This window comes from Nothobranchius furzeri, chromosome 2 (assembly GCF_043380555.1).
Source record: "Nothobranchius furzeri strain GRZ-AD chromosome 2, NfurGRZ-RIMD1, whole genome shotgun sequence".
NCBI classification, from domain to species: Eukaryota; Metazoa; Chordata; class Actinopteri; order Cyprinodontiformes; family Nothobranchiidae; genus Nothobranchius; species Nothobranchius furzeri.
The window spans coordinates 102,410,934-102,435,933 of record NC_091742.1 but is presented as its reverse complement, the minus strand read 5'-3'; the positions used below and the strand labels follow the sequence as shown (position 1 = coordinate 102,435,933).

At 46.3% G+C, this 25,000-nt stretch overlaps 1 protein-coding gene across 1 annotated transcript in view; it reads left to right on the top strand.

Moving 5' to 3' along the window:
• LOC107395460 (sodium/potassium-transporting ATPase subunit beta-2) overlaps nt 1–23,988 on the top strand; it is a 27,264-nt gene extending 3,276 nt beyond the window's left edge. Inside the window, exons 2-8 of the mRNA XM_015974856.3 lie at nt 2,976–3,104; nt 3,379–3,483; nt 11,797–11,876; nt 19,742–19,867; nt 20,360–20,419; nt 22,834–22,929; nt 23,385–23,988. Coding sequence (XP_015830342.1) covers nt 2,976–3,104; nt 3,379–3,483; nt 11,797–11,876; nt 19,742–19,867; nt 20,360–20,419; nt 22,834–22,929; nt 23,385–23,549 — 761 coding nt within the window. The 3' untranslated portion in view covers nt 23,550–23,988. The remainder of the gene's footprint in view (nt 1–2,975; nt 3,105–3,378; nt 3,484–11,796; nt 11,877–19,741; nt 19,868–20,359; nt 20,420–22,833; nt 22,930–23,384) is intronic.
• The last annotated feature ends 1,012 nt before the right edge of the window (nt 23,989–25,000 follow it).

The window sequence follows — 25,000 nt, the reverse complement described above, 5'->3', positions numbered from 1 at the left end:
TCTTCAGCTGAATGAAGATAAGACTGAGATCCTCATCTGTGCCCCAGACAAGCTGGTTCCCAAAGTCAGAGACTCTCTTGGTCAGCTTGCTTCCCACACCAAACCTTCTGTCAGGAATCTTGGCGTGACCTTTGACCCAGCTCTCACCCTGGATTCTCATGTCAGTTCTCTTGTTGGCTCTTCCTTCTTCCATCTCAGGAACGTTGCTAAGCTGAGTCCCATTCTGTCCCGCTCTGAACTTGAGACAGTTCTCCACACCTTCATCTCCTCACGCTTAGACTACTGTAACTCTCTTTTCACGTGTCTGAGCAGAACCTCCCTGAACCGTCTACAGGTGGTTCAGAACGCCTGTGCTCGGCTTCTGACCAAGTCCTCCAAACACACCCACATCACCCCGCTTCTCCTCCAGCTTCACTGGCTGCCAGTCAACTTCAGGGTTCATTTCAAGATCCTGGTTCTGGTCTATAGGGCCTTACATGGACAAGCACCATCTTACATTGGTGATCTTCTTAGTCCCTACACCCCCAGCAGGTCCCTGAGGTCCAGTGATCAAAGCCTACTGGTTGTGCAGCACCAGGCTAAAGGTCAAAGGTGACAGATCATCTGCTGCTGTGGCCCCCAGACTCTGGACCTCTCTCCCCCTGAGCCTGAGATCAGTGGACTCAGTGGTCTCCTTTAAAAAGCAGCTGAAGACTCACTTGTTCAAGCTGGCTTTTGTATGACCTTCTTCACCTCTCTCTCTTTATTCTGCTCTCCCCACCTATTCCACCTTCCTCAGGATCCACTGGTTTCCCTCTTTCCTGTTCACTCTCTCTCTTTATTAACATTTTTAATCACAATTGTCTATTTTTGCTCATTTTAAATATATTTTTAAACATTTTCTAAATTCTTTTTTATATTTTTACATTTTTTGTTTTTGTGAAGCGCCTCGTGATTTTTATCTTGAGAGGCGCTATAGAAATTATATCTTCTTCTTCTTCTTCTTCTTCTTCTTCCTACAGAAGTGTAGCAGGAGATGTTGTGTTGTGTGTCAGTGCACCGCATTAACTTATCGGTATGTGAGTGTAGCCTCTCTCTCTCTCTGTGTGTGTGTGTGTGTGTGTGTGTGTGTTCCCTTTACCTTTTTTAGCTAACACTTTGGCTACTTCCTGTAGCCATCTTCAGAGCCTTGATGATGCTGGCGGCTCTACTTCCTTCTCCCGTTATCCGCGGGCAGCAGAGGATGGTGTCGCCCTCTACTGCCCTTGCCCTCCTTGTTGATGACACAGTCCCATGCACGAGAAGAGGGAGAGGTGTGTATGTGTGGGTGCAATGAGATATAAGGATCTCTCTGTGGGTGCAGGTACCCTGCTAGGACACATCCCAGCAGTGCTGGTTGTACGAGATGCTCCGTAGTTGGTGTAGTGAGACATAGTTATGTGTCAGTGAGTGTAGCTGTCCAGTTGGATGCATCCAAACAGTGCTTGGGTATCTTGTGTAGTGTGCTTGGTATGTAAGAAGGGAGAGAGAGAGAAAGAAAGAGGAGGGGTTGTTATGGGGGGTTTGGGGCCTAGGCTCAGGCTCATGGGCCTTATGGTTAGGTTGGGGGGTTAGGGTTAGGGTTAGGTTAATGGGATTGGGTCATGTCTAAAGGACTTAGGTTTAAATTAAGAGCATTCAGCCTTAGAGGTAAAGGATAAAGATTTATAGACAAGGTACCAAAATAACCATAATAACTAGAAATAAGACATCGTAAAAGTAAAGTCAGTCATAGATGATGAATGGACGCGCTTGGTAGGTGGGGGTTTGACTATCTACTTGAGGCTAAGTCCTACTTGCTTCCCTAGATTACTTGCACTACTAGTACCAGATTGGAGTATCTATTCCAGTACTACTGTGTATCTAGGGTTAGCTGGAATTTCAGGACTAATCATTCGTGGTGTCCACTGGGTCAAAAAGCATTTTGGCCAGTTAGTCACCAGACGCTCTCGCCAGTGGGGACCGCCGAGATGATCAAATCCCAGGGTTAGTGTTTTGGTGACTTTTAAACCTAATGCAATGGGGCAGTCCTATGCAGTTTAGCTCGCTAGATGTCAAGGTTTTGTGTTGATTCTTATAATAGTTTGTTAGTGCTTCAGTTTGGAGTAGGAGTAGGTCCTATCCCTCTCTTTCACTGGACCAAGCAGGAGTAGCCTTGACTTGGTACAACTGAGAGGTGAAATGACATAAGTGCTAGGGTTCCCAGTGGTTATCCAGTTGGTCCGTCTCAAGTCATCTAAGGTCTGTGGGGTGGATAGGAGGGGTGTGAGGAAGCGGTCCAAGCGTGTGGTGGTGCTGTGAGGCTGATCCTCATACAAGACTGGGCAGCTTTTAAAACTCCTGAGGCCCAAGACTCACCCATCCCATGTGCTGTTCCTCTAAGCGAAACCTGAGAGGGCAGATACGTACCGCACCTCTGGTTTCAGAAACGCCCTGCACCCAAGGTGCAGCCAGGAAGATTGTACGGAGTCTCCATTGGTCCTTTCTGTGGCCTATGGCTGCTGCTCACCTTGCTCCTTTTTGCTCTGAAAAGAGTCCAGATCCTCTGAGATATGATAACTCACCCTAACCAAAGAGAGAAAGGTTCCAGAAGGGTCCTTTTGCCTTTTATTTGCGTGTTTCTTTCCTTTAACGTGACCTGAAATATGAAATGAGATTCAGACATTTAAAATTTTACTCTGAGATTAAACTCTCAGAAGATAATCTGGCCTGTGGGATGTTTCTGACATGGAAACAAACCTGCTGTTTGGATTAAAATCAACCATCTGGTGCATTTATGGTAATTTTATTAAGTTAGCATTGAATCTGATTCATCTACAAGGTAAAAGCCCAACTAGGAGTTATGTAGGACATAGCCCATCTTCAGGGGGCGAGGCCTAACTCTAGAGGATCATGCTGCTGACATCTGGAGGTGGGTGTGTTCTGTGCTGAAGAACTAATGCTGCCTCCTCCCCCAGGTCTGGTCCTGCTCTTCTACCTGATCTTCTACCTGTTTCTGGCGGGGATGTTTGCCTTCACCATGTACGTCCTGCTGCTGACGCTGGACGACTACAAACCCACCTGGCAGGACCAGCTGGCCACTCCAGGTGAGAAGGTCCATCTGCAGCAGGATGAGGTCCATCCCCTGGTCTTCGGGGTTACCTATCAGCTTCTACACAAGAGTAAAACACCTGCAGTCTGGCTCAGATTACATGGTGGGATAGTGTGAACCGGCCGTGGTGGATGTTTAAGGTGGAGCAGGTGGATGAAGGAGATGCAGACTGGGTAACGTCGGTTATACGGACCTGGTTTGGATTTAAAGCTGTTATGGTGTCTTTTCCTCTTATGTTCTGATTGGTTGCTCATCATTTTCTGTTTCAGGGATGATGATTCGTCCAAGAGGTGATCAGCTGGAGATCACGTTCTCCGTGTCGGACTCTAACACCTGGGACGGCTTTGTCACAAACCTCAACAACTTCCTGTCCCGTAAGAACCCTTCTAGTTTCAACGTTACCATTAATCACGTCTGCCTGGTTTAATAAATAATAACTAATAATGATGACATCATTTCCTGTGATCCTTCCTGTTGAAGAGATACTGGGTTCTCTGTGGGTCCTGAAGCTGTAAGAATCAGATGAATCAGATGAATCTATGAATCATCTGAATCTATGAATCAGATGAATCTATGAATCATCTGAATCTATGAATGATCTGAATCTATGAATCAGATGAGTCTATGAATCATATGAATCTATGAATCAGATGAATCTATGAATCAGATAAATCTATGAATCAGATGAATCTATGAATCGTCTGAATCTATGATTCAGATGAATCTATGAATCTGATGAATCATCTGAATCTATGAATCAGATGATTCATGGAATCAGATGAATCTATGAATCATCTGAATCTATGAATCAGATGAATCATCTGAATCTATGAATCAGATGAATCTGTGAATCATCTGAATCTATGAATCATCTGAATCTATGAATCATCTGAATCCATGAATCAGATGAATCTATGAATCAGATGAATCTATGAATCAGATAAATCTATGAATCAGATGAATCTATGAATCATCTGAATCTATGATTCAGATGAATCTATGAATCTGATGAATCATCTGAATCTATGAATCAGATGATTCATGGAATCAGATGAATCTATGAATCATCTGAATCATTGAATCATCTGAATCTATGAATCATCTGAATCATCTGAATCTATGAATCAGATGAATCTGTGAATCATCTGAGTCTATGAATCTGATTAATCTATGAATCTGATGAATCATCTGAATCTATGAGTCATCTGAATCTATGAATCTGATGAATCACCTGAATCTATGAATCTGATGAATCTATGAATCATATGAATCAATGAATCATCTGAATCTATGAATCATCTGAATCATCTGAATCTATGAATCAGATGAATCAGATGAATCATCTGAGTGTATGAATAATATGAATCTATGAATCTGATGAATCATCTGAATCTATGAATCACCTGAATCTATGAATCAGATGACTCACCTGAATCTATGAATCATCTGAATGATCTGAATCTATGAATCATCTGAATCAATGAATCATCTGAATCTATGAATCAGATGAATCATCCGAATCTATGAATCAGATGAATCTATGAATCATCTGAGTCTGTGAATCAGATGAATCATCTGAATCTATGAGTCATCTGAATCTATGAGTCATCTGAATCTTCTGAATCTGATTAATCATCTGAATCTATGAATCATCTGAATCTATGAATCTGATGAATCATCTGAATCTATGAATCATATGAATCAATGAATCATCTGAATCTATGAATCAAATGAATCATCTGAGTGTATGAATCAGATGAATCTATGAATCTGATGAATCATCTGAATCTATGAATCAGATGAATCATTTGAATCTATGAATCTGATGAATCATCTGAATCTATGAATCTGATGAATCAGATGAATCTATGAATCTGATGAATCATCTGAATCTATGAATCATCTGAATCAATGAATCAGATGAATCATCTGAATCTATGAATCATGTGACTCTATGAATCAGATGAATCATCTGAATCTATGAATCTTCTGAATCTATTAATCATCTGAATCTATGAATCATCTGAATCTATGAATCTTCTGAATCTATGAATCTGATGAATCGTCTGAATCTATGAATCATCTGAATCTATGAATCTGATGAATCTATTAATCAATGAATCATCTGAATCTATGAATCAGATGAATCTATGAATCTGATGAATCATCTGAATCTATGAATCATCTGAATCATCTGAATCTATGAATCTGATGAATCTATGAATCATCTGAATCAATGAATCATCTGAATCTATGAATCTATGAATCAGATGAATCATCTGAATCTATGAATCAGATGAATCATCTGAATCAGATGAATCTGATGAATCATCTGAGTCTATGAATCAGATGAATCTATGAATCTGATGAATCATCTGAATCTATGAGTCATCTGAATCTATGACTCTGATGAATCATCTGAATCTATGAATCTGATGAATCATCTGAATCTATGAATCATCTGAATCTATGAATCATCTGGATCTATGAATCAGATGAATCTATGAATTAGATGAATCTATGAATCTGATGAGTCATCAGAATCTATGAATAATCGGAGTCAATGACTCAGATGAATCATCTCAATCTATGAATCAGATGAATTATCTGAATCTATGAATCGTCTGAATCTATGAATCATCTGTATCTATGAATCGTCTGAATCTATGAATCAGATGAATCATCTGAATCTATGAATTAGATAAATCTATGAATCAGATGAATCATCTGAATCTATGAATCTGATGAATCAGATGAATCTATGAATCTGATGAATCATCTGAATCTATGAATCATCTGAATCTGATGAATCATCTGAATCTATGAATCATCTGAATTTATGAATCTGATGAATCAGACAAATCTATGAATCTGATGAATCATCTGAATCTATGAATCATCTGAATCAATAAATCAGATGAATCATCTGAATCTATGAATCATCTGACTCTATGAATCAGATGAATCATCTGAATCTATGAATCGTCTGAATCTATGAGTCTGATGAATCATCTGAATCATCTGGATCATTTGAATCTATGAATTAGATGAATCTATGAATCAATGAATCATCTGAATCTATGAATCTAATGAATGTGATGAATCTATGAATCATCTGAATCATCTGAATCTATGAATCTGATGAATCATCTGAATCTATGAATCTGATGAATCAATGAATCATCTGAATCTGTGAATCATCTGAATCATTTGAATCTATGAATCAGATGAATCATCTGAATCTATGAATCAGATGAATCTATGAATCATCTGAGTCTATGAATCTGATGAATCTATGAATTTGATGAATCATCTGAATCTATGAGTCATCTGAATCTATGAAACTGATGAATCATCTGAATCTATGAATCTGATGAATCATCTGAATCTATGAATCATATGAATCAATGAATCATCTTAATGTATGAATCATCTGAATGTATGAATCAGATGATTCATGGAATCAGACGAATCTATGAATCATCTGAATCTATGAATCTGATGAATCATCTGAATCTATGAATCATCTGAATCAATAAATCAGATGAATAATCTGAATCTATGAATCATCTGACTCTATGAATCAGATGAACCATCTGAATCTATGAATCGTCTGAATCTATGAATCATCTGAATCTATGAATCGTCTGAATCTATGAATCTGATTGATCATCTGAATCAATGAATCATCTGAATCTATGAATAAGATTAATCTATGAATCAATGAATCATCTGAATCTATGAATCAGATGAATGTGATGAATCTATGAATCATCTGAATCATCTGAATCTATGAATCATCTGAATCATCGGAATCTATGAATCAGATGAATCATCTGAATCTATGAATCATCTGAATCAATGAATCATCTGAATCTTCTGAATCAATGAATTATCTGAATCTATGAATCAGATGAATCATCTGAAACTATGAATCAGATGAATCTATGAATCATCTCAGTCTATGAATTTGATGAATATATGAATTCGATGAATCATCTGAATCTATGAGTCATCTGAATCTATGAATCTGATGAATCATCTGAATCTATGAATCATATGAATCAATGAATCATCTGAATGTATGAATCATCTGAATCTATGAATCAGATGAATCATCTGAGTGTATGAATCAGATGAATCTATGAATCTGATGAATCATCTGAATCTATGAATCTATGGATCATCTGAATCTATGAATCATCTTAATCTATGAATCATCTGAATTTATGAATCTGATGAATCATCTGAATCTATGAATCATCTGAATCTGTGAATCAGATTAATCTATGAATCATATGAATCCGATGAATCATCTGAATTTATAAATCTGATGAATCATCTGAATCTATGAATCATCTTAATCTATGAATCAGATGAATCACCTGAATCTATGAATCATCTGAATCATCTGAATCTGTGAATCATCTGAATCTATGAATCATCTGAATCAATGAATCATCTGAATCTGTGAATCAGATGAATCATCTGAATCTATGAATCAGATGAATCTATGAATCTGTGAATCTTCTGAATCTATGAATCATATGAATCTATGAATCAGATTAATCATCTGAGTGTATGAATCATCCAAATCTATGAATCTGATGAATCATCTGAATCTATGAATCATTTGAATCTATGAATCAGATGAATCATCTGAGTGTATGAATCAGATGAATCTATGAATCTGATTAATCATCTGAATCTATGAATCAGATGAATCATTTGAATCTATGAATCTGATGAATCATCTGAATCTATGAATCTGATGAATCAGATGAATCTATGCATCTGATGAATCATCTGAATCAATGAATCAGATGAATCATCTGAATCTATGAATCATCTGACTCTATGAATCAGATGAATCATCTGAATCTATGAATCGTCTGAATCTATGAATCATCTGAATCTATGAATCTGATGAATCACCTAAATCAATGAATCATCTGAATCTATGAATCATCTGAATCTATGAATCAGATGAATCTACGAATCATCTGAGTCCATGAATCTGAGTCAGCTCTTAACTTGCTTGCTCCACTCAAAACCAAAAAATTACAGTCAAATCAAACATCACCTTGGAGAAATGAAAACCTAAGAAAGCTAAAGAGAAACTGCAGAGCGGCGGAGAGGAGATGGAGGAAAAACAAACAATAAACCATCAGATATATTCAGTACTTAAAACATACAATGATGCCGTAAGGAATGCAACAAACGTATACTTTTCCAAAATCCTCTCAGACAATAAAAATAACCCTAAAATTATTTTCTCCACAATCAATAATATTCTCAACTCCAACCCAAACTCAACTCAGAAAACCCCTGAAACACTCTTTGTGAGGAGTTTGCAGCCCACTTCAGAGGGAAGGTAGACACCATCAGATGTAACATTTTACCCTCTCAACGTAACACGGTTTTAGACACATCTGAGAGTCTGCCTGAGGAAACACTGGACAGTTTTGTTCTGGTTGAAGCTGAGACTCTTTATAAAGTTTTCTCCCCAGTGAGACCCACCACATGTGTCCTGGACCCTATTCCCACTAGGTTTTTTTTAAACAATTCTATGATTCTTTTAGAGATGAGGTTTTAACTATGATGGATTGTTCCCTTCAGACGGGGTCTTTCCTGCTGCTTTTAAAAGGGCGGTGGTGAGGCCCCTGCAGAAGAAGAGCAATTTAGATTTTAATGATTTAAACAATTATCGACCGGTATCCAACTTACCATTTTTAAGCAACATTTTAGAAAAGCTTGTTTTAATTCAACTCAATGATTTTATCAACACCTTTAATGTCTTTGAAAAATTTCAGCCTGGTTTTAGGGTGAACCACAGCACCGAGACAGCCCTTCTGAAGATTTTAGAGTAAATTATGACAAATAGAAGGTGACTGTGTTGGTTCTACTGGATATATTTAACCCCAAGAAGCTTTACAAGACAATCAGTAACTCATCCATTCACACCCTGGTGGTGATGAGCTACGATGTAACCACAGCTGCCCTGGGGCGCACTGACAGAGGCGAGGCTGCCGAGCACAGGCGCCACGATCCCTCCGACCACCACCAGCAGGCAAGGTGGGTTAAGTGTCTTGCCCAAGGACACAACGACAGCGACAGACTGAGCGGGGCTCGAACCTGCAACCTTCCGATTACGGGACGAGCACTTAACTCCTGTGCCACCGTCTCCCACAGGAGAGGGAGAATGTTTAAGTGGTTAGCAGCAGTGTGCTAGACGATGGCCCCCTCCATGAGGCCACCACAGCTCAGCAGAACATCGTTGTAGCTTCTTCTGGGGAGAAAAACACTTAGAGAGAAAATAAAGTTAACAGCTGAAGTAGCAGGAAATAATACAGTTAAAGAGCAGATTGTAGAAGAAAGCAGTCGAGTGTGAAAAGTGGTCAGTGTATCCTCCAGCAGTCTAAGCCTACAGCAGCATAACTACAGAGATAACTCTGGATAATCTATCCTATTTAGATGGAGGCATGTTGGAGGCAGGGCAAGGGAGAGCCGTCTTTACCGACTGTACACTCCACCTCCCTCTACTCCCCCACTTGTCCTGATTTAGGCTAACATCAGATTTTAACCATAGGCCCTATCAAATAAAAATGTTTTAAGCCTAGTCTTAAAAGTAGACAAGGTGTCTGCCTCACGGACTAAGGCTGGTTCTACAATAGAGGAGCCTGATAACTAAAAGATCTGCCTCCCATCCTAATTTTAGATATTCTGGGAACCACCAGTAGACCTGCAGTCTGAGAGCGAAGTGCTCGGTTAGGAACGTATGGAACAATCAGATCACTGATGTATGATGGAGCTTGATTATTAAGAGCTTTATATGTGAGAAGAAAGATCTTAAAATCTATTCTGAATTTAACAGGTAGCCAATGTAGGGAAGCTAAGACAGGAGAGATATGATCTCTCTTTTTAATTCTCATCAGAACTCTAGCTGCAGCATTTTGGACAAGCTGAAGACTTTTAACTACATTCTGTGGACTTCCTGAGAGTAATGGATTACAGTAATCCAGTCTTGATGTAATAAATGCATGAACTAGTTTTTCAGCATCACTCCTGGAAAGGATGCTTCTAATCTTAGCAATAATCCAAAGGTGGAAAAAGGAAATCCTACAAACCTGATTAACCTGGGATTTGAATGACATGTCCTGGTCAAAGATAACACCAAGGTTCCTTGCTTTGTTCTCGGAGATTAATGTAATGCCATTCAGGTCATGCGATTGGCTAAGCAATTTCCTTTTCTGGATTTCTGGTCCAAAGATGAGAACTTCCGTCTTGTCTTGATTTAAAAGCAAAAAGTTTAGAGTCATCCAATGTTTTATGTCCTCAAGACAAGCCTGTAATATACCCAACCGATTAGGTTCATCAGGGTTAATGGATAAATATAGCTGAGTATCGTCAGCATAACAGTGGAAGTTTATCCCATGCTGTCTAATGATTTTACCAATTGGGAGCATATATATAGTAAAAAGAATCGGTCCAAGCACTGAACCCTGTGGTACTCCGCAAGTAACCCTGGAGTATGAATTTAAACAAGTGACTCAGACATAAAGGCTTTTCATCATCGTAAAGCCGCATTTATACACCTTTGCCAGCTGGAGTGTGGAGTCACGCACCTGCTGACGACGACGTTTTTCCTTCTCTGTTAGTGTTTTGGTGAAACGATTATCCACCAGGACAGCAGAGGGCATATGCTGCCATGAATGCATTCACGTCTCTAGTGTGTTTACTATTATGTGTTTACATTGTGTTCACCACCTCTAAACCCACATTTCTGTCAGCCACGAGTGTATTAACATTCACATTTTAGGACTTTTTCCACAAGACGTTCTTCAGTCTGCTTTGCATCTGCCGCTGGATATCGTTGGTATTTGTTTTAGTTTTAAGAGGGAATGGCTCTAAAGCTTGGTTTATGCTTGACGCATTCACTTTCCGCTTGGTGATGCGGTGCGTGGATGGAACGCGCTTCACAACTCGCAGTGTTTATGGTTCATGCGGCTCGTCTCTGCGGTGAGCCAATATCTCCCAAACTGTAGGGGGCAGCATGGAGCTCTACGGCATGCATCCAACACCACCATAGTGGAAGTAGAAATTACTGTTTACAACACGGCATTTCAGCCTTTTTAACAGCGTCCTCGTCTTTTCCGACAGTGCGAGCTATTTCTCTCCAAGAATTATTAACAACATGTTGATCACGGTGATCTCTGAGAGCTGAATCATACAAATGTCTGTATTTACCAACCTCTGACATACTAGTTCTTGCCAGTCCGCCATGTTTTTCCGCATCCGACCGTCCCTGTGGTTAGAAAATTTCCTAGGTGTGCGGTGCGGAAAGTTTGGGCCGTGCGGAGGAGCGGTGGAGGGGCATGGTTTTTAAAATGACGTAATTTTGCCGCGCGGAGCCGTGCGAACCTCGCGGACGCGTCAAACATAAACCAAGCTTAACCCAGACCAATCACCAGCTGGTGGTCTCCGTCTCTTTCAACAGATAGTTGGTCTGGCGTGTCTGTCAGCCTCTGCAGTCCTTTTGCTGAGCCCTTGTGTAACCCTAACCCTGTATGTGTGTGTGTGTGTGTGTGTGTGTGTGTGTGTGTGTGTGTGTGTGTGTGTGTGTGTGTGTGTGTGTGTGTGTGTGTGTGTGTGTGTGTGTGTGTGTGTGTGTGTGTGTGTGTGTGCAGCTTACAACGACAGCCATCAGGTCCAGACCAATGATAACTGCCCTTCTGATCAATACTTCATCCAGGAGGACAGCGGCGAGGTAAGCAGAACCTTTACTGACCCAGTAGATCACATGTGATGATCTCTAGGCTAAATCAGCCAATCAGGTGATGTATTTATGAGTGTCTCTCTGTGACACAGCGGCTGGCCCCAGAGGTTAAGGCCTGGCCTCTGCACTGGTTACCTGTTGATTTTACTGTTAATTTGGTCCCAGTGGATCTTACTGGTTTGTTTAAGCCCTATGCATCTGCATGTGCTTTAAAGTGACAACAGTTTCCAGCCTCTCCGTCCTACTGTTCATTGAGCTCCACTGGCTACCGCTAGCAGCACGCATCAAATTTATATTGCTTACACTAGCATACAAAGTCCGAGATGGTACGGCTCCCATCTTCCTGAATCTTCTTGCAAAGGCTTACGTCTCGGCCCGGCCGCTCCGGTCATCACAGGATGGTCGGCTAGCAGTGCCTACACCACGCTCAGGACAATCCAGACTCTTCTCATGCATCGTTCCACAAATAAGGAATGACCTTCCAAGCACTACCAGAACAGGAGATTCCTTTTCAATTTTCAAGAAACTCCTGAAGACCCTGCTCTTCAGAGAGCATCTTCTAAACTAGCACCCTCCCTGCACCCATCCCCCCTCTCTACTGTCCACTCCTTGTTCCCTCCTCTCCATGATTGATGTCAAGTTGTTGTTGTTATTGTTAGCCTCAAGGGCAACATGCCGATTATCACTTGTAAGTCGCTTTGGACAAAAGCGTCTGCTAAATACATAAACATAAACATAATGCGTGAATAAAATTTGACCCAGAAGGGAGGGAAATGGATATAAATTAAACAAAAAGGGCAGAGGCAAAGCCAAACACAAACCAAATGAATGCCTCAGTACAGTGTCTTGGTAAGAGTGATGTGGTCATCATGCCTCGCTGAGGTTTATCACTAACTGTAGACCACTGACCCATCATGGTGAACTGTGTTCTCCAGTGGGACGGCCTACTTTGTCCACCAGGAGGTTGGGGCATTGGTACACCTTCATTTACAAGGCCATGCTTGGATTACTGCCCACCTACATGTGTAACTTAAGCTCACAGAGAAGTCTAACTTCTCACAGTCTGAGTACAAACCATCAGCTGTTACTCTGTGTTCTGTTTGCTCACACCGAACTGGGCTGAAGGGCTTTGGTTCACTCTGCTCCTTCTGCATGGACCAGGCTGCAGGAACACTGTAAATTAACCCGGTTTATCTCCTTGAATACGTTTAAAACCAGACTGAGAGCCCTTGAGAGAGATTCCCTCTGTTGTAACTGCATTTTGTAATCTAGTAATCTAGTACATTACATGTCTGTGTAACTGAAAAATGTAGTAACTGTAACTTTTGCTGCCTCTTGTCCAGGACTCCCTTGGAAATGAGGTTTTTAATCTCAATGGGACGTTTCCTGGTTAATCAATCGATCAATTAATTGCGTCTCCAGCGGCCCCCCTTAACCCACCCTATTCAGACGCACCTGATGAGAATCAGTGACCCTTTCAGATCTATGATGTAATGACCCCTCCCTTTGATCCGAGACCCCTTCAGCCATGGTCAGCTCTTTAAAAACCTTGTGTCATTCAGCACACTCGGTGTCAGCCTGAGAAAATCTGTGTGTCCGAATGGGAAAGGGCCAGAGGAATCTCTAAACCAATTATGACACAGGATGAGGCAGCAGCACCCTGTACACCTACAGCTGATGCTTCAACATCTACCCAAGATGAGGTGAAAGAGGAGAACATGATACACCACCATCACAGACTTCACTCGGTAAAAAAAAAAACCCATAGCTATTCTGCAGGTACCTGCAGGGGGTGGCACACCCATGAAATCCACATTCTACCTCTGCAGAGTCCTGCTGCCTCCTTTTGAGGGTAAAGACTCACTGGAACTGGATGGCTACACCGGCAGTTCTAGATACCGGACACTAAAGGCTGGGTCATCACGTCTGGACTTTGCTTTGTTACTGAACACAATCATTCCATAACTTAACTCCACAGACCCAAACTCTTCAGTGTGGTTCTGATAGCTCTGCCCTTAACTGTGTCAGGTTCAGAGCAGGAGGAGTAGGACCCAAGATGCAGAGCACCAGACGACATGAGGCAGGAGTAGTTGAAAAAGGTAGAATCCATTATTATGGGAGTTTATCCAAAACGACGGACAGGGAGCCAAGCCAGGTATCAGGAAACACAAAAACAGATTCAGGAGGTCCCTAACTGAGCAAGAGTCTCAGGTTTACACGGGGAACAAACACGCCGACAACAATAATGGACCGACAAACACTGAGGGACAAGACAGGATTTTTAAACACAGAGGGAGGTGATCAGGGGAACAGGTGACAGGTGTGAGGAGTGAGATCTGGAGGCAAGACAGGTGCGTACAATAAACTAATAAACCGTTCCTCCCCATCCCCGCATATTTCTCTCCTCCTGCTCCCTCACTTCATCACACAAACATGCACATAGGACCTTGGGGGGTGGACAAGTCAGGGAGTGCGGGTATGGACCCCGTTTCCGCATTCCTGTGGCAACCTGCCCCCCAATTTTATTTGCACCTTATACACTTCCACCAACGACATTCCACACAAACACACACTTAAGGCCTTGGGAGTGAGCACATTCAACGGCATTTGGCAAGGGGGATTTCTCTGCCTCCTTCCGGGTGCCGGTGCCCACTTCGTCTTCGTCTTCGTCTTCCTCCGCTTATCCGGGTCCGGGTCGCGGGGGCAGCATCCCAATTAGGGAGCTCCAGGCCGTCCTCTCCCCGGCCTTGTCCACCAGCTCCTCCGGCAGGACCCCAAGGCGTTCCCGGACCAGATTGGAGATGTAACCTCTCCAACGTGTCCTGGGTCGACCCGGGGGCCTTCTGCCGGCAGGACATGCCCGAAACACCTCCCCGGGGAGGCGTCCAGGAGGAATCCTGACCAGATGCCCAAACCACCTCAACTGGCTCCTTTCGATCCGGAGGAGCAGCGGTTCTACTCCGAGTCCCTCCCGAATGTCCGAGCTCCTCACCCTATCTCTAAGGCTGAGCCCGGCCACCCTACGGAGGAAACTCATTTCGGCCGCTTGTATCCGCGATCTCGTTCTTTCGGTCATTACCCAAAGCTCATGACCATAGGTGAGGATTGGGACGTAGATCGACCGGTAAATCGAGAGCCTGGCTTTCTGGCTCAGCTCCCTCTTCCCCACGACAGATCGGCTCAGCGTCCGCATGACTGCAGACGCCGAACCAATCCGCCTGTCGATCTCCCGATCCCTCCTACCCTCACTCGTGAACAAGACCCCGAGATACTTAAACTCCTCCACTTGAGGTAGGACCTCTCCCCCGACCCGGAGGTGGCAAGCCACCCTTTTCCGGTCGAGAACCATGGTCTCAGATTTGGAGGTGCTGATCCTCATCCCAGCCGCTTCACATTCGGCCGCGAACCTACCCAGCAAGAGCTGAAGGTCAGAGCTGGATGAAGCTAGGAGGACCACATCATCCGCAAAAAGCAGAGACGAGATTCTCCTGCCACCAAACTCGACACACTCCACACCACGGCTGCGTCTAGAAATTCTGTCCATAAAAGCGATGAACAGAACCGGTGACAAAGGGCAGCCCTGGCGGAGTCCAACCCTCACTGGGAACAGGTCTGACTTACTACCGGCTATGCGGACCAAACTCACGCTCCTCTGGTAAAGGGACTGAATGGCCCTTAACAGAAAGCCACCCACCCCATACTCCTGGAGCGTCCCCCACAGGGTGCCCCTGGGGACACGGTCATAAGCCTTCTCCAAATCCACAAAGCACATGTGGATTGGTTGGGCAAACTCCCATGCCCCCTCCATCACCCTTGCAAGGGTATAGAGCTGGTCCACAGTTCCACGGCCAGGACGAAAACCACATTGCTCCTCCTCTATCTGAGATTCAACTATCGATCAGACCCTCCTCTCCAGTACCTTGGCATAGACCTTTCCAGGGAGGCTGAGGAGTGTGATCCCCCTATAGTTGGAACACACCCTCAGGTCACCCTTCTTAAAGATGGGGACCACCACCCCGGTCTGCCACTCCCTAGGAACTGCCCCCGATGACCACGCAATGTTGTAGAGACGTGTCAACCATGACAGCCCTACAACATCCATAGCCTTGAGATACCCAGCCCGAACCGGATACATGGGCTCGTCCAACTGTGGACCCACCACCCGCAGGAGGAACATGAAGGGTCCGGTGCAATGTGAATCGGGTGGCAGACCAAGGCGGGAGCCTTGGCGGTCCAATCCCCGGACAAGAAAACTAGTTTTTGGGACATGGAACGTCACCTCGCTGGCGGGGAAGGAGCCGGAGCTTGTGGCAGAGGTTGAGCGGTACCGGCTAGATATAGTCGGACTCACCTCGACACATTGCATTGGCTCTGGAACCCGAGACCTGGAGAGGGGTTGGACACTCTACTTTGCTGGAGTTGCTCCGGGTGAGAGGCGGAGGGCTGGGGTTGGCTTTTTGTTAGCCCCGAGACTCTCTGCCTGTGTGTTGGGGTTTACCCCGGGGGACAAGAGGGTAGCTTCCTTGCGCCTTCGGGTCGGGGAACGGGTCCTGACTGTTGTTTGTGCTTATGGGCCAAATATCAGTTCAGAGTACCCACCCTTTTTGGAGTCCCTGGGACGAGTGCTAGATAGTGCTCCATCAGGGGACTCCATTGTCCTGCTGGGGGACTTCAATGCTCACGTGGGCAATGACAGCTTGACCTGGAGGGGTGTGATTGGGAGGAACGGCCCACCTAATCTGAACTCGAGCGGTGTTTTGTTATTGGACTTCTGTGCAAGCCGCAGTTTGGCCATAACGAACACCATGTTCGAACATAAGGATGCCCACCGGTACACTTGGTACCAGGGCAGCCTAGGTCGCAGGTCGATGATAGATTTTGTAGTCGTATCATCTGACCTGCGGCCGTATGTTTTGGACACCCGAGTGAAGAGAGGGGCGGAGCTGTCAACTGATCACCACCTGGTGGTGAGTTGGATCAGATGGCAAGGGAACATGCCGCGTAGACCTGGCAGACCCAAACGCATAGTGAGGGTCTGCTGGGAACGCCTGGCAGAAGAACCTGTCAAGACGGTCTTCAACTCCCACCTCCGGCAGAGCTTTGACCACGTCCCGAGAGCAGTGGGGGACATTGAGTCCGAGTGGGCCTTGTTCCACTCTGCGATTGTCGAGGCGGCTGTTGCTAGCTGTGGTCGTAAGGTGGCCGGTGCCAGTCGTGGTGGCAACCCCCGTACCCGCTGGTGGACACCAGAGGTTCGGGGAGCCGTCAGGCTGAAGAAGGAGGCCTACAGGGCGTGGCTGGTCTGTGGGTCTCCGGAGGCAGCAGACAGGTACCGGATAGCCAAGCGGGGTGCAGCAGTGGCAGTTGCCGAGGCAAAATCTCGGGCGTGGGAGGAGTTTGGTGAGGCCATGGAGAAAGACTATCGATCGGCTCCAAAGAGGTTCTGGCAAACTGTCCGGCGCCTCAGGAGAGGAAGGCAGCAACTCGCTCACACTGTTTACAGTGGGGATGGGGAGCTGCTGACGTCAACTGAGGCTATAGTCGGACGGTGGAAGGAATACTTTGAGGAGCTCCTCAATCCCACCAATGCGCATTCCGAGGAGGAACCAGAGCTGGGAGGCCTGGGGCCGGTGCCCACTTCCAATTTTAAACTGCACTTAGACACAGAGGGCTGTGGGTGCAAGTGGAGTGGTGCGGTGGCATCAGCTGGCATAGGCTAGACGATGCCCGCTCTGCCCGCTCACCACAGCCATAGAATACACCTCATCAACACACAACACTAAAATGGAGCAGGCGGAGGGAGACTAGGGGTCTTAGCACACCTCTGTTGTCGCTTGGCTTCCTGGGTCTGGAGGCTAGGAGGGAGATCTAGCAGTCTGGTTGGGGTCTGGGGTGGTGGGTTGCTGTGCTCGGCGTTGGGCGGGGGAGCCTGCTCATCAGCACCCCAGCAGAAAGGGTCAAACTCTGGTAACCGGTGATGGTTGTACCCCATGTGCAGCAGTACCGGGACCAGAGTGAATAGGGTGTGTATGGGGAGCATGAGTGGGTGTCCGGCGTGCATTTTTTAAGTCTTTGGTTGTATGTGTGTGTGTGAGCATGAGGGAGGGAGTGTGTGACTGTGTTTGTGTATGACTGTATATGACAGGTGGGGCCTTTGACTCCTTCCCTCTCCTGGGACCTCCTTTGATGATATAGACCTTCGTCTCCCCTCCCCCTGCCACACCTGGTGTGGGGTGTCGTGCCTTGGTCTGCCTGAGTGTTCGTGGCTCCCGGGTCAGGGGGTTTAAGATTTGGCGTCTGCCTGGTCGATCCCGGTGGCTGCCTGGTGGGGTCTGGGCCCGTGGGCTCTGCTGGGTCCCCGGAAGGGGTGGTCGCCCCTGGGTCCCGGGTCGCTGGGTCCAGGGCTCGGCCGGCTAGGGGGTGGGAGGCAGTGGGCGGGCCTGTGGGCTTGCCGCTGATATCTTCCGGGACTCTGCCGGCTGCTGGTTGTGGCCCCCCGGGGCGATCCTCTGCGCCTCTCGAGGGGGGCGGGGGGGCCTTTCTGGTTGCAGTCCCCTTAGGGTTCCTGTATTCTGGGGCAACTCCTGGATCTCTGGGACTTGGAGCTCCCCCCGTCTCCTGCGCATCTTTGGGGGGTGGATCTGTGGCCCCTCACACTCTCTGTTGGACGCTCCTATAGAGAAACCTTACATAAACAAGTGCGTGTACACACACAGGTGCTCACATGGTGCTCTCATAAGTATGGACTTGGGCACGTTCAACACTTGTCTTAAGGATATGGTTGCCACTAAATGCACTGTGATTTATTATCGTGTGATTGTTCAGTTAAACAATGTTGATTTTATATTTCATCATCAGGTTGACGCAGTGATAGCTTGCTCCTGATGTATTGTTGTGAGTCCCATTTTTTCTGCTCTTCTCTTTCTGCAGGTCTAGAAGCAGACTCTTGTTAATTATTGTTTATTTTTGTGAGGTGTATTCAATGGCTGGGGTGAGTGGGGTCATCTGGGGTTCTACAGTTACCTCTGATGCTGCCTCACTTACTGAGGAAGAAGAAATCACACTAGGGAGGATGCTAAAGATTTGGTTTCTAATAGAATTAATTTTACTCGTAAAAAATCTCGATTTACCGGTCAATCTACATTCCTACCCTCACCATGAGATTTTGGTGGTAACAGAGAGAAGGAGATCGCGGATACAAGCCGCCGAAATGAGTTTCCTCTGAAGAGTGGCTGGGCTCTCCCATAGAGATAGGCTGAGAAGCTCGGTCATCCGGGAGGGGCTCGGAGTAGACCCGCTGCTCCTCCACATTGAGAGGAGCCAGTTGAGGTGGCTCTGGCATCTGGTCAGGATGCCTCCTGGACGCCTCCCTGGTGAGGTATCCCAGGCACGTCCAACCGGGAGGAGACCTAAAGGTAGACCCAGGACACGGTGGAGGGAGGGTGTGTGTGTGTGTGTGTGTGTGTGTGTGTGTGTGTGTGTGTGTGTGTGTGTGTGTGTGTGTGTGTGTGTGTGTGTGTGTGTGTGTGTGTGTGTGTGTGTGTGTGTGTGCGCGCGTGTGCGCGTGTGCGTCGTGGAGGATGGCTGCTTATACTGAGCCAGGATTCTCTGGAGGTTTCTTCCTGTTAAAAGGGAGTTTTCCTCTCCACTGTCGCTGCATGCTTGCTTAGTATGAGGATTGCTGTAAAGACTCTGACACTAGTCAGTGACTCGATGCGACCTGCTGGGTTCCTTATAGAGTAAACGTGTTACTGCTTGGCTTCATGACCTGACCTGTGTTGTTTACTGTGTGCAGGTCCTTGACACGACTCTAGGTCTGTAGAAACACACGGAACTGAACCTGTTTGCATCTGCAGGTGAGGAACAATCCCAAACGCTCCTGTCAGTTCAACCGCACCATGTTAGGAGACTGTTCTGGGATGTTGGATCGTTTCTATGGTTACAACAAGGGCCAGCCATGCATCCTCCTCAAACTGAACCGGGTAGGTTGACCTTTGACCTCTGACTGTAAAAAGTTAAAGGTTCTGTTGCCGCTGTTGTTCTGCCAGCATTTTGTAACAGAAACAGCAGTGAGCTGTAGATGTAGGTGTGTAGGTCTTTAAAACCACAGAACGGTTTTTTATAAAGTTAGAGGGTTCTGGTTCTAGTACAGCCCAGAACCGCCTGAAGCTCCGCCCAGAACCTTCAGGCCTGCTGATGATGAAGGTCTATGTGGGTCCTGAAGTCCAGGGTGATCAAGTCCTCATGGCAGCAGAACCGTGGACCTTTCACCCTCCTGGTTCTAACTGAAGCGTAGATGTGGAACGTTAGAATGAGCCTGATGTGGTCCAACATGGATCTGCTCTGGTGTTCCAAACCCATTTGTACCAATTACCACCTGGAGACGGTAGATAACACAGGTGTTTCTTAGTTTGGACACCTTCCACCTGTCCTTGTCTACCTGAAGACACTCACCTGTCCTCTTCCACCTGCAGGTGATCGGGATGCTGCCTGGGAAGGATGGAGAGTCTCCTTATGTCACCTGTGGAGCCAAGGTCTGAGTCCATCTGTCTGTCAGGTCCTTAGTCCTCCTGTCTTCATCTCATCCGATTGTGGGCACTCACCTGTCCTCCATCGTGTCTGTGTGTTTGTCTCCAGCCCGACAGGTGAGAGGGTTAGAGCAAACATCAGTCAGGAGGAGCCGTCTCCTCTCTCCTGCTCAGAACCAAACATCTAGGTTATGATTCATCAGTTCTTCTTGTTCGGGTTTCCTACAGAATCAGCATCTGGGTCAGAACCAAACATCTGGTTCTAAAGCGTTGGTCTTTATTCGTGGAGCAGAATCTGAACCAGTTCAGGTCAGGGTTCAGGTAAAGCTCACCTGGATGATGCTGCAGCTGGAGGCGGACCTTGCTCATCGGTCTTATAGAACACGTTTGGCTCTCATGCCCTCAGCTCGGCTCTCACCGGGCCTAGACGCCGGTAACGTCCATGCAGCACAGCACCGAGCCGCCATCACGGTGGATGGGTGTGTCCACCAGCAGCGGAGCGTCCCAGGAGCGTAGGTCATGGAGGCGGTTAGAATTCCTTTCAGCGCTATGGGGCGGAGCTTAATGAGGGACCACCAACGGTTACATTTGACAGTAAAAGTCTTCCTGTTCACCAGCTCCTAACCAAAGGAACAGCTTTACTTACCTAACCCTTACCCTTATAGCAAACCCTTTCAAAATAAGAGTTCTTGGGTCCTGTTCCATCATCATCTGGCTCATAGGAAGCCCTGCTGGCAGGCAAGGCTGGTCTGTTATGTAACCTGCTGCTTTATGGAAACCGGTCAGAGCCAGTCTTCTGGGGTTCTGGGCCTGAATGAGTCACCAGCAGGAAACCAGACATGTCAGTGTGAGCTAGTCGGCGGTTATCCTCAACAGGATTATGTTACTGAACCACGTAGAAACACGACTGCCAGCTAAAGTCATACCTGGTTGGTGTGCTTTCTGCTCCTGAACCGGTCATGTTTCAGGGTGATTTCTTGACCCACGACATGAAGAATCACCACCGAGAGACAGAAGGTACGTTTAAATGATTTATTTTGAATGGGAGAGGTAGCCGAAGCTTCTGCAGGACTGGAGGGATCCGTGGGGTCTGAGAGAGGAAGAGAGGTCAGAGTCTGGAGCAACGTGAGACGATGATGGAAAAATAAGAAGGCTTACTGTTTCCTGGATGATCCGGTATTTTGTGGGGGGGTTGGTCAGACCTGGCTGGATGGGGAGACCGAGGAGCTGCAGGTGGATAGGTGGGTGACGGAGAGCTGGCGATCAGGGGCAAACAGCAGGACTGGAATGTGGTAGATGGTTCCGGAGGTATAGCAGAGAGTGGAGATGAACAGATGACTGGAACCTGGAGGAATCAGGAGGGCAGGAACAGGCGGACAAACAAATTCTAAAATAGTTTTTAGGAAGGTCAAAAGGAGGGTAGTAACTACCCAAGACTGAGTATCATCTGGCAATGGTGAGATGTCCAGCTGCTCCTTAAATCCCCTGATCGCTGATGAGCTGATTTGGCACAGCTGGGCTCTCCAGACACACCCACCTGTAAAACTCAGCAGAGATGGTTATGCAGCACAGATCATGACAGAACCTCCGGGCTGAACACAAAACAGGAAGCTGTTCATGACCAAGGTCCTGTTGGAGGACACCTGCTCACACACCTGTGGACCCAAAGACCAACAGGTGTCCAGGGAGTACGTCTGCATGTACACGTGGACATGGGGACAGTATTCTGTCTTTCTGCAGTATGTCTGGTGTCAGGAGCTTTTTAACGGGACACCGTTGGTGACTCTGAGGGAGGACGGCCCTCTTACGAGCAATGTCCTCAACATCAGCTGTCCAGCGTGTGGAGGTGGACACCTGTGTGTTTCCGTCGGCCCGTTCCATCTGAAGATCAGGCGAGCTCACAGCTGCCCGTGCAGCGGGGATGGATGGAGGCTCGGGGAGCGATGATGTGGTTTCCTCCTCTCTGGGACGACTGAAGGATGTAAAAACTCAAGTGAGCTTAAGCAACCGCTCTCAAACCAAGGAGATGTGACCTTTCTGTGATCCTCTGCCAACATCCCCACTGGGAAAGTAAAACAACCTCATATGTAAACATCTTTCTTATTTTAGTCTAAACAGGAAAATAAATTCAATAAATCAGCTGCTATCAGACGAAGCTTGAAACCAAAGCAACCCTCTAACTAACGGGTGTCATCACCTCAAACCCCCGGAGGAAGCAGAGCGCCGAGTCTCCGTCACCTCTGACCCCGCCAGGGTTCCTGACTGGCCACACGGCCTCTGGGTTAGGGTTAGGGGGTCTTTTACATTTTACTAGTGTTTACATCCCTGATGTGTGTGTGTGTGTGTGTGTGTGTGTGTGTGTGTGTGTACGTGCGTGCGTGTGTGCGTGCGTGCGTGTGTGTGTGTGTGTGTGTGTGCAGAAGGAGGACAGTGAGAAGATTGGACCTCTGGCCTATTTTCCCACCAATGGAACCTTTAACCTGATGTACTACCCGTACTACGGCAAGAAAGCTCAGGTAACTCAGCTCTAGTACTTCAGTACACAGTAAATAGGGTTGGGGGGGGGGGGGGGGGGCTGTACAGAAGCCACCGCTCCCTCTGGACTGGGAGGTGAGGTGTCTTGTTCAAAGACACAAGTGTGACTGACTGAGGCTGGTTTTCAACCAGCAACCTTCTGGTCACAAATCACTAAGCCCTGAGCCGCCATCACCCACTAACTCGCCTGTCAGTGTGCCCCTGGGCGGCTGTGGCTACATGGTAGCTCATCATCACCAGGGTGTGAATGGGTGAATGATACACTGTAGTGTAAAGCACTTTGGAGTCCTCTGACTCTGAGAGGTGCTGAACAAGCGCGGGTCATTCATCCTTTAACTCAGCCGGTACCGTGGTCCACCACAGGAGGAGGTGTGAGTTCTGCCACATCCACACTAACAGAACCTCTCACTGATGACATGTGTGTTCTGGCCCTCAGGTGAACTACACCCAGCCGCTGGTGGCCGTGAAGTTCCTGAACGCCAGTCTGAACACAGACATCGATGTTGAGTGTAAAGTCGTCTCCAACACTCTGCTGGCCGGCAGCGAGAGGGACAAGTTCGCTGGTCGAGTTTCCTTCAAGCTACGGATCAACGACAAATAACCTCACATACACGCTAAAGCTAACCCTGACCCGCCACGACCTGATCTAGACCAGGACCTGGACTATGGAGCAGGACCAGAACCTGGTTCACTGTTCCCAGAGTCTGTTACCATGGTAACTGATGCTGGAAACCAAACATGGCATCAGCTATGACATCATGCATCGTCACCTTCCAGATTCCTGTTTACAGTCCTATGACAACGACGAGACCAGAATCAGGTTCTGGTTCTGAGACTGGAACCAAGAACCTGCTTCAGAACCACTCAGCTGATCTTCATGGCCCTAACCTTAGACCAGATCTGTTAAAGGAACCAGGAACAGTTAGACCTGCTTCATAGTCCTGGATCAACCTGGTCCGTGATGCATTCACTGACCCTCTCCGCGATGCATTCACTGACCCTCTCCGCGATGCATTCACCGATCCTCTCCATGATGCATTCACTGACCCTCTCCGCGATGCATTCACTGACCCTCTCCGCGATGCATTCACTGACCCTCTCCGCGATGCATTCACTGATCCTCTCCATGATGCATTCACTGACCCTCTCCGCGATGCATTCACTGACCCTCTACATAATGCATTCACTGACCCTCTCCGCGATGCATTCACTGACCCTCTACATAATGCATTCACTGACCCTCTCCGCGATGCATTCACTGACCCTCTACATAATGCATTCACTGACCCTCTCCGCGATGCATTCACTGACCCTCTACATAATGCATTCACTGACCCTCTCCGCGATGCATTCACTGACCCTCTACATAATGCATTCACTGACCCTCTCCGCGATGCATTCACTGACCCTCTACATAATGCATTCACTGACCCTCTCCGCGATGCATTCACTGACCCTCTACATAATGCAATCACTGACCCTCTCCACGATGCATTCACTGACCCTCTACATAATGCATTCACTGACCCTCTCCGCGATGCATTCACTGACCCTCTACATAATGCATTCACTGACCCTCTCCGCGATGCATTCACTGACCCTCTACATAATGCATTCACTGACCCTCTCTGCGATGCATTCACTGACCCTCTACATAATGCATTCACAGACCCTCTCTGCGATGCATTCACTGACCTTCTCCATGATGCATTCACTGACCCTCTCCGTGATGCATTCAACGACCCTCTCCATGATGCATTCACCGACCCTCTCCATGATGCATTCACTGACCTTCTCCATGATGCATTCACTGACCACCTTCATTCGTCCCCACCAGCGGTAAACGTAAGATTGATTTTTTTGTGATTTTATCTTTTGTGCAGTTTAGGTCAACCACCCTGAAATCGTCCAATCAGCACACACTCTCACTGTGATGTCACTGCCAATGAGGAGGGAGAGATAAATGTCCTCTGATGTCATCAATCTTATTCTCTCTCTCCCTGAAAACAAATGAACAGGTATGTTTCCATTACCAGAACTCCAGGATAGTTC